General features: G+C 45.3%; 1 protein-coding gene across 21 annotated transcripts in view; it reads left to right on the forward strand.

Moving 5' to 3' along the window:
• The window catches only part of KCNMA1 (potassium calcium-activated channel subfamily M alpha 1), a 704,741-nt gene that overhangs the window by 549,823 nt on the left and 139,132 nt on the right, over positions 1–15,786 (forward strand). For all 21 annotated transcript variants that reach the window (XM_059662276.1, XM_059662282.1, XM_059662277.1 and 18 more), the window contains exon 16: positions 9,628–9,696. In XM_059662276.1, coding sequence (XP_059518259.1) covers positions 9,628–9,696 — 69 coding nt within the window. The remainder of the gene's footprint in view (positions 1–9,627; positions 9,697–15,786) is intronic.

Here is a 15,786-nt window from a genome sequence, read left to right on the forward strand (position 1 = left end):
GGCAGGATAAAGGGGTGAAATTCAAGGTCTTTCCCCAAGAGAACAGAATGCTGGAGGAAGAGAGGCAGGCAGGGCAGAAGGCCGCCCAAGGCAAGCTTTTTAAAAATCTCAAGTGGAGAGATGCTCTCTCTTGGCCTGGGGAGGTGCAGCCATAGACGTTGACTTCTGGGCCTCAGCTTTGTTCCAAAAACAGTAACTAATTTAGATAAAATGCAATATCATTTCTAAATACTTGTTACATTTTCTCATTGAATCCTCATAATATTTCTGAGATTCAGTGTCACGATCCCTGGTTTATACACTGAACATGTTGATGCCCCTTCCCACGCCACCTCGCAGACAAGTTGCAGACCCGGTGTTCTGACGCGGGGCCTTGTGCGATGGGGAGCAGCTTCGAGTAGTTGCTAGATGAGGGCTGGCTAATTAAGAATCTCCTGGGAACTTATTAGATGAAGAGGTTTCTAGGCTATATCTTCAGATTTTAGTATCTGGGGTAAGGCCCCCACATTTGCATTTTTTACAAACAAATCAGGTGATTGTGATACAAAGTTTGATGGCTGGGAACCCTCATGGTCCCCACCCCTCCACACCACAGACTGGGGTAACCTCTCTTATTCACATCGGGCTCACACACTGGAATGTTTCTCTCTGATTTTAGCCCAAGCCTAGAGGCGTGGGTGGGCGTCACCTTGAAGCTAAGAGTCAGGCCTTAGTGTGCGCCTCCTTATCATCCTTCCTTCTCCGCGTAGTGTGCCCTGCACTCTCCAGGGACATGGGAAGGAGCCTGCTGTCTTGCAAGCCAGGCAGACCACCAACTGCTCTCCCCACTCCCTATGCTGAATCCAGATCAGTACAGCACAATAACGTGGAGTTCCAAAACCGTAATGCTCTGGGTTATGTTTCCATGAGGGATCATACCAGCAGGTTCAGGCTGGGGAGAACAGATACACACTAACTGCAGCAAAGCCCAGAGGAAGTTCAGGTTGCACCACTCAGAGCTGCCTCTTGGCCTCGTTGGAGGTCATGTGGGATGTCCTGGACCTTCCCCAGAATGCCCTTCAGATGTTCCTTTTAGGGGCCAGCACCCCCTGAGCGTTTCCCCTTGGCTTTGCCTAGCCGGCTTGTTCCTGGGCCCATGTGGCAGCAAGGTCAAGGCAAAGGAGCTTGAAGGAGAGGGTGCCATCCATTGTTGTCTGAACACTAGCAAAGCACTCATTTTCTTTTCCTTCCACTCCCCACCTTCCTCAGCAGGTGACTGGAGGGTGCACGTGGCTGGGTATGAAAGCAAGGGGCTAGGGTATGGGGCCATATTTCCTAGGGAAGTGCCCTGCCCTTGAGCAGTTTACATAATGGGATACTGTGTGATGCCAAGCAGTGTGAGCTATGGAGATGCTGGATACATGATTTGGGACAAACTATTTGATTTCTGCATACCTCCTCCCTTTGACCATTACCAGCTGCCTGACCTGGGACTGGGCGCTTACTCCCAGTTTCCTCATCTCTGAAAGAGAAATGACATTACTTATCTCTCAGAACCAGCTAATGTCCTTTTCCGCTCTTCCACCTCTCCATGTCTCCCCCGCCCCGCCCCACACTCTGTCCTGCCCCATCAAAGATGATGGAAGCACAGAGGAAGAAAAGAATTACCCTGGCTTTCTCAGGTTATATCTACCCCTCCCCTTTAGAAAATTCTGCCGTCAGTCATCAGCCAACCAATTGAGTAGATATTTTATGAATGTGGGATGTTAGTGCCAGTGTGCCAGGCCTGGTGCCATCTCTAGAGGAGCCTGCAATTAAATTCGATCAAATATATGCACAGTAAAAGATTAATAACAATAGTTATAAATGCCAAGGAAAGGGTTCTGTTTCCCTATAGCGGCTGCCTTCTGAGAGTTTGCAGTCTGGTGATGGAAACTAATTCCATCCACAGAGACAGCTGAGCATCTATTGATGAGTGTTTGTTGGATGGATCTACACAAAGGAGGACATGCTGAGAGTTACAGGGAGACAGAGCTTCCTGGAGGCCAGGCGGACCAGGATAAGCTTCCTGGAAGCGATGGCACTTGATCTGTGCCTTGTAAGGAGGATGGATTCTGAGCGGGAGAAAGAGGGAAGAGGGGATGCTAAGAGGCATGGGGTCGGGAGACTGGGAGGCACCCAGTACCACACAGAACTCCCTCAGCACTCTGGGCTCTTTGAGATTTCCCCAGGAGAGCAGATTGGTTTCCCCTTTAGATGAGAGGAGGAGAGGAAGCAGAGATCTTTGCTTAAAAAATCTGTTTTTGTTGATTTTTAGAGAGAGAGGAAGGGAGAAGGATAGAGAGGTAGAAACATGGATGAGAGAGCAACATTATCAATTGGCTACCTCTTCACATCCCGAGTCTGCAAACCGATCACGTGCCCAGACTGGGAATCGAACCAGTACCTCCTGGTCTCTGGGTCGATGCTCAACCTCTGAGCCACTCTGACTGGGCAAAGCAGATATGTTTTGACATTGATGTTTTCAGGGGGAAACCATGATAGTGATTTTTCTCATGAGAACTAGCAAACACAAGGATACACCCCTGCCTCCAAGGAGGAGAGTGCGGGCCCAGGGGAGAGGAGGGCTCGGGAAAGAGGGCGTCCCCAAGGAAGCCATAGGTGCCGAGGCTTGGCCACAAGAACACCACTTTCCAGTTCCAGCCTCACTGTGAGCATAGCAGTCCGTCATTTATCACTTACAAAATGTAAAAGCTTAATTGTATCAGGCTTTACAGCTCAGAGGGGATTAGGACCAAAGACGGATTTACAGTATAGCCGGCCTCCCTCCTTCCCCCTGTGGCAGTGCAGCAGCTAAGATTCAGGTGTGATGCGGAGAATTTAGTGCCTGGGAAACTTGGAGTTCTGAGCAGGTCTCCGCTGTGCTAATGGGTGGGAGCTGTGCCCTCAAGCCCGGCTCAATCGCGGCTGCTCCTGAGCTGGGTTCAGACAGCTTGGAGGCTGGGGCGATGCTCCATCCCCTTCCACCTGCAGCCGGGGTCCTAATGTTCAGGAAGTCATGCTCTTACCCTGTGTTGTTCTGCGCAGACAGGTCTTTCCAGGGAAGCCTAAGCCGTCAGACCTCCTGGAGGAAGCTGGGTCTCCTCCCCCGGGGGAGCTACAGCTGCGTTCACTGAGTCTGTGACAGCAGCAGGCTTCAGCGAAAGACGTCCAAGTTTGAACATGAGCAGAAAGAAGCCAGGAGGCCCCATTGTTATAAGATAGATTGTATTTAGCCAGGCTGCAGAAATGAGCATTTTATGTGAATTTATGGAAAGGTTCAAGCCTGAGCTTGAAAAAACGATCTCTCCTCAAAGAGCTGGCCCTATTCACCGAATTATCTGGGAGTATTGTTATCAGGACTAAACGTAGGAGCAGTACTCATGAGTTTTTCTACTACAGGGACCCAGAAGGTGACCAGTAACCCCTGTGCATGCTAGTGAATAAGCCAGTGATCCTGAGCTACGAACACCCTTCCCTGAAGGCCACAGAGGCAGTCCGGTTGGAAACGGGATGGATGCTATGCTACGGCTTGACTTGATGCTGGGTACTCACAGCAAACACAGAGCTTACGTTTCTGATTAATAATAATAAAGCTTTCTAAAATGTGCTCATTCACATTTTAGACCAATGTCAAGCCCATATCAAAGAACGTAATTATGTTTAAGTTCAGGTGTCTTCAGTGGGCGTGCTAGTGGAGATCATTGTGAGTGTGCGTCTTTGAGGGTTCTGAAGCCTTCTCGCTCCACCTGTCAGAACTGGAATCTGAGTAACAGCCTTATAAATGATGTCCATTTCCTTGATGCTCAGCCTTACAAAACCCCCTTTTTCATTTTTTTAAATTAGCTGTTTCCATTTTGAGAGCCTATCATTTTGTTTGTTTGTTTGTTGTTGTTGTTAATCCTCACCCCAGTATATTTTTTCCATTGATATTTAGAGAGAGTGGAAGAGAGAGACGGAGGGAAGGAGGGAGAGAGAGAAAAACATCGATGTGAGAGAGACACATTGATTAGTTGCCTCCCACACATGCCCCTACCAAAACCTGCAACCCAAGTACGTGTCCTTGACCAGGAATCGAACCTGAGACCCTTCAGTATGTGGGCCGATGCTCCAAACCACTGAGCCACAACAGCCAGGGCTCCAGATCCTGTCATTTTAAACCAAGGCTCCTAAATGTGAATCTGTTTCATCCCAGCCCCTCCGTTCTAAAGGTCTGGTTTCCCAAAGCCCAGTGTTTACATCGGCATCTACTATGATTACAAGGGTCGCTCTGGGTAGCTGAAGAGAGATGGGCGCTTTGGGGAGCTGGGGGTGGAAGGCACACTAAGCCCTGCCTCTCCGGCCTCGCCCACCTCGCTCCTGGCACCAGGCCATTCATTTGCATATTCTTCCTGAGCAAATTAGAAGGTGCGCACTCTAGGACAGGTTTCCACGCTTAATTCACACCAGCAGCAATGTTTCTAGTCCAGGGGGCTGATTTAGTGGCAGGCACAATGCATTTCCCTCTGGGTAGGTAGAAACAGTTGGACTCTAATTCTTAAGAGCCTTTGCTCGGGAACATCTGGGTTGAAACTACTATAGTTAACAGATGATGTGGGCAGTAAAAAAAGGGGGGTTTGTATAATGTCATTGTCAAATTGGACAGACCTCTACTTAATAATTACCAAGAAAGCAATCTAACTTGTTATTACAACAGTTTTATTGCAGATTGCTGGTTTAAAACCTTTTGTGTCAGTGGCATTTTTTTTTTTCTTAAAAAAAAAAAAAAGTCATTCCTATTCCCCTGTAATTACTTTTTGCAGCCAGCGACAACTTCCTGCATTGGACACATTGAGACATTTTATTTTTGAAGTCAGGGGTTAAATTCTTGCTAACTTACGGCTGATTCCATCCTGTTTATCACTCTGGGAGAGCTTTCCTACTTCTCTCCTACCCCTGCCTCACCCTCACCCTCAGCCTCCTTTCTCACCACACTATCCGGGATACATTTAAACACGGGAGCCTGAGTAAAGCCAGGGAGTGACTAAGGATTGGGTGAGCAAAGCCCATTTTGCTTTACGGAAAACAATGGTGCCAAATGATGCAAGTAAAACATTTAACCTCAGGACATCAATTTCAGGTAGTCTGCAGGCACATTCTTAGGAGCGAACCCCTTGTGATAGTTTGTAGAGGGTCTCAAGGAGAAATTGCTGTCCGTATCTTAGATTTGTGCTTACATCAGGGCGTCGTGGGTAGAAGGCAAAAATTAGATTCCCAGAGCACATTGCTGCTGTGATTTCCTTCTGCACACCCCCACCCCGATCTGTGTGCTTTTAAAGAACAAGACACGTGAGGAAGCATCTTGTTTTTGCGATTCTGTACTCACTCCCAAACCTTCTCTGCCTAAACGAGACTTTCCCAGTTTACCACTTTATCTCTTCTGTGTTATTCCAGCCACTCGTGACGTTCTACTCCCCATTCTTTCATACATTTATTTAATCGGCATTTATGGAAGGCTTATGCTTTGCACTTTGCAAAATGCCAGGGAGATAAAGCTTGCATCTCACACAGAAAAAGCTCAGTCTAGAGGGCAGAGAGATGTATAAATCAAGGATTACCACACCAAACCACATCCATTCCCCTGTTTCCTGGCCTCGATCTGCTTTTCCCCAATGGACCTCCAACAGGGGCTGCACCTCTACTGCAGCCTTAAGCCTAGTACCCTGACATTGGCCGACTCTCTGTGGCAGTGTCTAATGAAAAACTGTGATTTTTAACAAGGGAGACATAATTCTGCGAGCAGTGTAAATAGTAAGTTACCCAGTGTCGATATTTTGCAAACATCCAGGTGATGTTTTTAGAGCAGGGATTCAAATCTTCAATGCCTGTAGGGGGCAGGGAGCAACAAAGAGTGAACTGTGAGGTCTGAGACAATAGGGAGCGGTGGGGACTGTGGCACATTGGAGCACATATGTCTCATCTAAAGGGGCAAGTGCTTTGGAGCTCCAATCTCTGTAGTCATAGGAAATGTAGCTTCAGTGTGGTCATATCTTGTTTGTCCAGGAAAGCCAAAAACTAGTTTTTATATGAAATCACCTGTTGGTATCTAATGCCAGTTAAAAAGCAAAAGACAAAAAATGCTGTACTGACCAAACAGAACATGTCTGCACATTGTGCTTCTGGACACCCCTTCATGTCCTCTGCTTTGATGAGAAGCATCTGTGCAGCACTCTGCGTTGAGACTTGATTTCCACTTTTGACGTTTCTATATAAAAGTTGTTTCACTTGAACAAATTGCTTAATTTCCACCTTCGGCTTTTCTATATAAAGGCCAGTGGACCTTGAGCAAGTTGCCGTCCTGTCTCTGGACCTCAGTTTGTCATCTATAGGAGGAGTGCAGGATCAGCAGTCTCAAAAGGGCCTCAACATCTGTGGTCGTGGCACTGTTTGTATATAATCACTTTGGTTACATCCCTCTGTCCCTCTCCTCTTTGTCCCTTTGGCCAGTGAGCAAAGGATTGTTGTGGGTCAAAGGGCTTTTTAAAAAGAGGCTCCTATAAAGTAGTATAGAATTATCTGAGATAGGGATTTGAAAGTTATGAGAGAGGACTAAGAAATCTGCTGGCAAACCCCTGCTCGGCTACGTATGTGCACAAGGCCACATAGATTTTATCAACGTTTCTGCGTTAGAAAGCTCCTTTCTTCGTATGTCTAGTTGGTAAATGATATCATAGTAGTTTAAAGATATTATTCATGATCACTATGAACCATTTCTTCCCTTCTCACCTGTAGGATCAGGTGGTTAAATAAGGATCTTTGATCCCATGAACTGCCAGAGTCCCAAATCAGAGTGGTCGTTGCTCACAGACTATCAGCATATTGGCCTCTTCAGGATCATGCTAAGTTAAGATCAGATGTCTTGAGCTTTTGGCATTTAGCTGCTATTTACATTAGAAAATGGTTACTTAATCTTAGTAATTTGGTTCAACAAATACTGCATAAGCCAGCTGATATTTTAAACAGCTTAAGCTCCAGAAGTAACAGCCCCATAAAAGGTACGTGTTAGTGGTGCTCTATGGGACGTAAATTAAGAAGAGCATTTTTCCCAGCTGTACTTGGCCTGGTGTTTCAGCAAACTGTGTAATCAGCAGACATTAGAGTCTGCTGGCGGGAATCAGAAAACCTGCACATCACCGAGAGCCCCGGCACGCCTGCCTGGAAGTGGCCCTTTGAAATCTGACTGTCTGTTGGAAGCCATGTGGAGGACCGTGACCTCACAAGCTTGAATGAGCAATTGGTCTTATTCCCACCAGAGAGCAGGAGGCCTTTATCGGTACCTTACCTGTAAGTAGCCCATCCGCAAGTCCAGCACATCTGATTATGGCACCTTGCTATTTAAAACCAACCCAGGGCTTCCCGAAATCCCACTTGGAATAAGTTGCAGACTGCTTGCTGTGGCCAAAAAAGTCTTCTGATCTTGCTCCCGCCTGGTGTCCTGACCCAGTCGTTATCACAGTTGTATCACTGGCCCTCAGATACCCCAAGTTCCTTCCTGCCTCAGGGCCCTGGCACTTGCTGTTCCTACTCCCTAGGATGCTCTTTCCCAGATCCTCTCATTGCCTGCTTCTTCCCATCATGCTCCAGGGCCCTGTGCTCTAGTGGAACATCTCTAGAATGTTCCTCCTGGACCATTACAGATAACACACGCTTCCAGTTACCCTCCGTTTGCTTAGGAGTTTTATTTTCTGCAGCGTCCTTGTCTTCATCTGGGAATTTATTATTAATTCACTTGTATATTTGCTTATTGCCTCTCTCTGCCAACACAGATTTTTCTGGGGATGAAGATGTTGTGTATCTGTCAAGTAGTAGGTGGGGACCTTGGCAAGTTACATGAGCTTTTTGAGCCTTAGTTTCATCACCTGTAAAGTAGAGATATCCCCAGAAGTCTGAGTAACTAGGCTGATCTCTCCCTCTTAGGGATATTGTAGGGACTAAATGAAAGCTCCGAGAAAGGCCATGCCCCGTGACCCAGCATCTCCTCCCCCTTACAATGCTGGAGCTAAATGAACATCAAGTCACTTCCCCGCCTATCAGTAAGCCATCGTTTTATTATACAAAAGTATTTGGAACATAAGTGATAATGCCCATTGTAGAAACACCATTATATAGAATAGTTTTTATTTCTGTGAGCTTTCATTTCTGAGTATATAAATATGTTGTCACCGAATGGTATCATGTTGTTTACATATTTGTATCCATATAATAATATTTGTTGATCTTATACCTTAAGATAGTCTTCAAAATATCACTTTGGCCCTGGCCAGCGTGGCTCAGTTGGTTGGGCATTGTCTATGCACCGAAAAGTTACTGGTTCAATTTCCTGTCAGGCACATGCTCAGGTTTCAGGCTTAATCTCTAGTAGGAGGCATGTAGGAGGCAGCTGATCAATGCTTTCTCTCATCAGTGTTTCTCTCTGTGTGTCCTTCTTCATTATTCTCTCTCTAAAAATAAAATCAATAAAAATATTTTAAATGTTATTTTGAATGCTAATGTATTCCATATTGCATCATACTTTTGCCTTGTTACTGCATATGTAGGTTGCTTTCAATTCTTCTTGCTCTGTATAAATACTACTACCTTGAACATCTTTACGCAGAAAATATTTCACAGAACCATTTATTATTTTCTTAGAATTGAACCCCAATAAGTGGAAATCATTTATTGAGCTTGTCTGTATCGGCGGTTCCATGTGCAGTACTATGGGGAATTCCAAACCATTCCAGATCTCTTAAAGAACTTCTGCTGGTTGAGGAGACAAAATTCAGATACATGAAGGCACAGCCAATGTTAGGTTGACTAAGGGCTGGATAATGTGTTTGCAGACAAGGTGCTGGAGTTCTGAGAATAGAAAGGAAATCAGAGGGCAGCAGTAGCCGCAGAAGACCTACAGGGAAGGTGGGATTTGATGTGGGCATGGGAGGGTGGGTGAGGAGAGAGGAGATGTTCTGGGGGCAGGATCTGCATCAGTGAAGGCACCGAGGGAGGAAGAAGCTGGCCTCAAGGCAGCCTGAGCTGCGGGCAAGAGCCATGGGCAGATGAGGTGGGACAGCTTGGCTGGAGCCAGGAGTGATGGTGCCGCAGTCATGTGTTGGACAGTTACGCGGAAGCTAAGGATTATTACCATCATTCCGAGCGCACAGGGGTCTGCTCGGAACAACAATATAAGCCATTTATACAAAAGACCAAAATGGAATCCAAATAACAGGTCCAGCTGCTCCAAAAACCTCCCTCCCCCTGCAGTTAACATTTTACTACCCAACCGAGAAACTAATGAATCTGGCCCAGCACAGATCCCCAGACACCAATTCCTGCTTGGGTCTGTGTCTAGACAGCTAGACCTGAGTGCAATTTGCACTTTGAACAGTCAGTGCCTTATCGCTTGCAAGAAATCAGCCTTAATGGGGAAGCGGGAGGTGCCACCCCCAGCCCGTCCACTTGGCACAGCGACTGCAGAATGAGGCTCCCTTGGATAACGATGGGATTAGGAGATGAAAGGGTCGTAACAGTGCTGGCTGTGTGGCTCTGGTCCTTCAGGAGCACTGACTGGGAGGTGTCTCCATCTCATTGCAGGCTGTGTTTTGTGAAGCTCAAGCTCCTCATGATAGCCATTGAATACAAGTCCGCCAACCGAGAGAGCCGGTAAGTTTGCTGCGACTCTGCGGCCAGCTCACTTTGGTGATGGTGAGCATGCATCCTGGGAAGGTTCGGTCCACTTCCCTGTCTTGGGGATTATTTACTTGCTTGGGACCCTGAAGCAACACCTCTCAGACCCTAAGACACATTTCCAGGCATGTTCGACCAGGCACTGGCGTCTCTATCCCAGACCCACCCGGCATCGGGAGTCCCCTGGGCCTTGAGAGTGTTCCTCCAGGGAAAGGAAGGAGACCCAGCCCTCCGTCTGATGGTGCCAGCGTTCACTTTCAGCTCTCTGCATAAAAGAGGGGTCAGACACTGTCCTCTTACCCCCTTTTACTGTTGTAAGCACAAAGCACAAAGGTGGACGCCGACCTCATTGCCAGCAGGCAGGGGGCAGGGCCATGATGGGAGATACGAGCTCTCTTGATAGCCGAATTACAAGCAGCCTATTGTGGACCATATGTGCTTCTCCCGGTGCAACCGAAATCCAGGTGGCAGGATATCAGCTTCATGTAAATTAGCCGGAGGAGCAAGGCGCAGAGGCAGGGGCCCTCTTTATTTATTTATTTTGCACGTAATTACGTGCAAATGAGACTGATGAGGGACTGGGTCTGGCTGAAACAGATAACACCCCAGTCAATAGATGAGTTCACACTGGAAGAAGGAGGCATCACATTAACAAGGAATTCTGTGGATGGAACACTGTATGCATTACAGATAAAATAGAGATGATTTCTGCCACCCGTCTCCCCCATTTTTACCAGTCGTTTTGGGAGAAGGTAACTCATTGAGACATGGTCAGGCTTTTGTCCTCTGAAATGACATCCTGGCTTGTTCTTAGTTGTAGTCAGTACGTCTTCCTGTAGAGCAGACAGCTTCGGACACACACCCGAATGACCGTGCAGAGTACAGGGCCAGGCTAGAAGGTTCCTTGCTATGATCGTTTAAGGCATTTCCATTATTTGGATGAGTGACCTGATAACGCCAGACCTCCAAATGTTCAGTCTGTGTCTCCATGACAAAAAACGCTGGATTGTAAGCAAGTCAATCCAATGTTCTCTGCTACCTCAACCCCAGATCAGATTGCTCCGCGTCAATCTGATCAAACGTTCAGCTATTATGAAAATCCAAATCAACCCAAAGGAAGAAAAAGCGGTAGATTTGGTAGCCACGTGTAGAACATGGCTGTGGCAGTTAGAACATATGTACGTAGACCCATATTTTTCCTGTTGGCAAGTGAAGAATATTATTTGCAAAAAACCACTGAGAGTCCTGGCTATTCGCTGTTCAACTGATGACATGGATGTTCCTGGGACTGCTGCTTGTCCACGTTGTTGCCAATGCTCACCTGTACCTGGCGGGGGGGGGGGGGAGGGTTGCAAATGATATTCTTTGTGTTGCCAACTCAGTAATTCTTTGTACAATTCAGTGTTCTCTCTTTCTTATTTGTGCATCTTTCAACAAAGTGTCCTGATGTGGGTGATGCTGAATAGCCTTTCTTGAGCATTCTGGAAGCATTTCCTAGCAAGAGACTGTACTCTGAAACTTGACCAGTCCTCTTCCACCTGCCACTCTTTGGTCCCAAGGAGGGAGAGGACCAGGCTGCTAATGGTCCCGTGGGATGCCCTGCCCCCACTCTAAGAAAACGAAATCAGAGCTTTCCCCGAAGACACAATCTTTCCTTTGATGGACCCTCCAGTTAATTCACCAATCAGAGATGTTTAAAACAAAGCCACATTTACAGATAGAGGTTTTTAGATTTTTTTTTTTTTTTTTTTAAGAAAAGGGAGAAAAGAACTTGTCTGGCTTTGTTTTGGCTTTCTGTGTGCCGTTGCCAGCTTTAATCCTCAGATGTGGCTTGGTCTCAGTGTAAAGCTCATTGGTTCTGTGGAAAAAGGTGTGTTTGAAGGAATGTGGATCGTGCCTGTGAGAAAACACAGGGCTTATCAAACACAGTACCCATGTCTCTAAGAATCCAGTGCTGGACCCTCTCTGAGATAATAACTTTGATTTTTTCCCCTGCATTAAAACATTTCCCATTTTCTTTCCTCTAGCACCTTTGAAGTGACCAGGTGTTAAAATCCCGAGAGCCCTGCTCCTCTGTCCCACCCCAGTGCCCCAGCCTGTCCTGGATGACCTTGTCCTAACCCCCCATGATCCTGTTCTCATGCTTTGCTGAAAAACCTTGTTTTCACATGTACCCTTCAAATAATTTGAAACAAAGGTTTTATTCCTTCTTTTCCTTCTGGTGTCAATTTATTATCAAATTGTTTGATTTTAAATTCTTTTCTTGTCGTTTTGCAGAAGCCGAAAGCGGTATGCACTCTTCGTTAACTTTCCTCCCAACCTCCACCCTCTATCTTCACTTCTAACCGCAGGACTAACTATTTGTCAAGAATTCAGGAAGATAGAGATTATATATATGTGTATATGTGTATATAATCTCATTCCCTTGTCAGTATATATAGATATATATTTATATCTAACTATATATGTATATTTATATATAAACCCCTCCAACTAGGGGACATAAAAATTGAAAGTAGCACATTGCTTTTCTTGTTTGATTTGTTGATTCTTTTGGATGACGCACTAACTTCTTTGCAGGAAACCTTAAAAAAAACCCAAAACCCAAAAAACACAATCTTGTTTTCAATCATGGCACCAATGATGGGAACAAATGCTATTCAAGTTGAAAAGGAGGACGCTTCTCCCCAGCCCTCGGTGTCTGTTTCTGTCCTGTCCTGATGTGTCATGGTGTCCACCAGACTCTGGTTCCATTTGTCTGCATCCCACATCCACATTCCCAGTGTCCCCCGCCTCCCTGTGTCCACTTTCTAATTGGTAGAGCAGAATTCGTGTCCTTTTATCCACAAAACAGAGACCAAGCCCTTACACTTATTTCTTTTTCCTTAAACTTATTTAGATGATCAGATTTTGCATATGTGTTTCTTGGGCAGTACTCCGATGAGTACTGTCTATTGAGATGAACTCAGGGGCTTCTGTTTTTCTTAGTGTATTTGGGCATATTTCTTAATATGAAGTATCGCAACGTTCACCGTGTGACCTCACCTGTTTTGCTGCTGTTATATGTTGCATGAAGCATGACCGAATCCTCATCGATAGCTTTTTTTTGTTTTCTACCTTTTTGGGTGAATATTTCCAGTGCAGCTTCTTCAATGTGTTCTCTATCTAAGGGCGTGTTGTTGAAAACATACTGTTGAGATGCCTACTTATTCACCTTCTAAAGAGTTGTTTTTCTCTGTGGTTGTAATCACTGTCACATGTTTGTTTTGGTGTGTGTGTGTGTGTGTGTGTGTGTGTGTAACTCTTTCCGAAGTCAGGTTCTTTGTGGTTTTGTGAGTAGATGTGTGAAAATAGAGGTGGCTTCCTGTCAGTTCGGTATTATTGACATGATCCAACTGCGAGAAGTTACTGCAACACTTTGCATCGCCAAAGGGCCACAGTGGTTGCACCTGTGCTGTTGGCTTTGGCCTTGGAGTCCTTTTATCATGTGGTGAAGGCATGTTGTGATGTAGGCATGACTTGGCCTAAAGTGTCCCAGGAAGCGACTCAGGTTGTTCCCAGACCAAATATCCAGCATTGTCCTTGCCAAATGAACTATTTCTTCTCCCTCCCATGCGGCCACTATTTTCCTCACATGCAAAATCTATTTGAAAATGCCATTTCTAAAATTGTTGGGAGGGAATCAGGATAAACATGTCATTGGTGGGCCGCAGTGGAGGTCATTTGAGTCTGGCCGACTGGGAGCAATCTTTACGATGCTGTCTCTGTGTAAGTGCCCTGGGCTCCAGTGTGCTGAGCATGGAACCCACACTGTGGAATGTGTGTGTGTCTAGTTGTGTGGGACTCCGACAGCATATATTTTAACACCCAGAGAAATGAAAAGTCCCAGAAAGGCAGCAAGAGTTGAGATTTGGGATTTCTGGAGGCTGTGCCCTAACACAGCCCCTAAACTGCCAGGCAGCTGTACTCCCTGAGATGGGAACCAGTTGGTTCAAACAAAGTCCCACCCAACAGCAATCGCACATGACCTTGTGTGGTCAAAGAGGCCACTTTCAGGGGCATGATCACTCTGGGCCCAGCATGAACTGAAGTCATGGTTCTTATTCTCTTGTTCTAGGTAATGAAGTCCCATTAGCTTTCTAGACTCAGATATAATTGCAGTGTTACCAAATACAAAGTATGCTCTCATGAACGTGATATTTTTGTAATTGCTCAGGGAATGGTACATTACACCTACCAGAAATTGAGTGGGGAGGAAAGAGATTTACACCTGTCATATTTATCCGTAATGGAGAAGAGTTTCCTTAAAAAATATCTCTTTCAGTTGAATTACTAATAATGGGTTGGCTCTCAAATCAGCAAACAAGTAAAGTTCATGATAATTGGAGGAGAAATAACGAGTTGTTTCCTAGTTGTTATCCATAAATGACGGAGAAAGGGAAGACATCATTTTGCCCTATTAAGCCCCAAATCTTCACCCTAATCCAAGTTCAGCAAGAGATACCCAGTGAAATGCACTGCAGCTTGAGACTTGGCACTCCCTCCCCTCCCGAGGGCACCCAGCAAGTGATGTTTCCCAGTGGACTGAGCCCTGCTAGCCAGTTTCAGGAGAATGTGTCTTACATTTAAGAACATATTTCAGATCTAAGTGAGTGATGTTTTCAATATTGAAATCAATTGCTTCAATTCCCCGGTGCCTAGGTGCTTATATATTTGTATATTTACATATTTATGCTTAATGTCTCTGGGATATTGTTAGCTTACTTGCCACCCCCCAGAAGAAATGTGATCGTTCCTCCCATAGGCCTGACTGGTAGGAACTGCAGGTGGGCCTTTGAAAGATCAGCTGTGACTCCTTTTCTCCTTAGTAGAGAGGGAAAGCAACACTTTTAGAACTAAGACCAATGACTTAGGTTTTTCACTCATTCCACAAAGAGTTGAAAAGTGCCTATTCCATGCAGGGCTCCAAGCTGGCTGCTATAAGAAACTAATTTATAAAAGTAAATAAAATATGACCTTGCTTTTCACTCCTTTATGCACCTATGAGTTCCCTACAAAAGATATCTATTTATTTTATATAGTGAGCGAGGAACTGAAGAATAAGTCTAGATTCAAAACTAGTCTGAGAGCAAAAGAAAAAGCATAAGAATCCTTGGGGAAGGGACCACACCAACCCTTGGCCTCCATCTATCACTGAATCTTTTCAGTAGAAATTAACAAAGCATAGAAGGAAGAGGATAATTTATAGGGTCCTTGGAAATGAGGGCAAGTCGATCCCGCCAAGAATATGTCCCTATTGGAATTCTGCTAATTGATAGATGGAGTTTTTTCTTAGAGATTTTCTTGATTCTTCACATGACATATCTTGAAGTTTATCTCTGTTTGATAAGCAAATGAATTAGACAGAATTGGAGCCAGAGACTGATTTAAAGTGATGCCCAGGGAGGGAGACTTTTGGCCGTCATCAGGACACACAAACTTAACATTGACTATTTTAAGACATCAAAGATCTTTGGAAAGATTTACATATTCCCTTTAGGAGGTGAACAACACATTCTAAGGATAGTAGGCACTTTGCAGGAACAAAAAAGAGTTACTTCTGTTTCAGATGCTTAGCTTTTTATATTTTCAAGAAGACGGGGATCAGTACTTCAAACTTTCTAGATTTGGAACGTGTATCGAAGACTTAATGTCTGAAATATCAAAAAGAGTAATATATTTCCTCAAAGAGTCTTTGAAACTCTGTGCCCTTACACAGGGAGTAGTGTATACAGTGGTCCCTGGGTCAGACTAGCGTGCTTCTCTACCAAACCCATAAACATGCATGCAATCCAGCCCAGAGAGCCTCTTTATGTATCTAGATGTCTTTCCTTCAAGAGCTGGGCTCATTCTTTCAGCCTCATGCACCATGTAGAAATGATTGCAAGCCTCCAGCCCTGACCAGAAGAGAAAGAGGATATTCTGAAGTCACCTGGTCAGTGATGTCCTTGAAGGTCTTTCCAGTGTCTTATACAATCAGCCACGAAGTTTAAGGTACAGAGAGCTACTCTACTGTGTAGACAAAAG

Source organism: Myotis daubentonii, chromosome 13 (genome assembly GCF_963259705.1).
Source record: "Myotis daubentonii chromosome 13, mMyoDau2.1, whole genome shotgun sequence".
In the NCBI taxonomy this organism is placed as follows: domain Eukaryota; kingdom Metazoa; phylum Chordata; class Mammalia; order Chiroptera; family Vespertilionidae; genus Myotis; species Myotis daubentonii.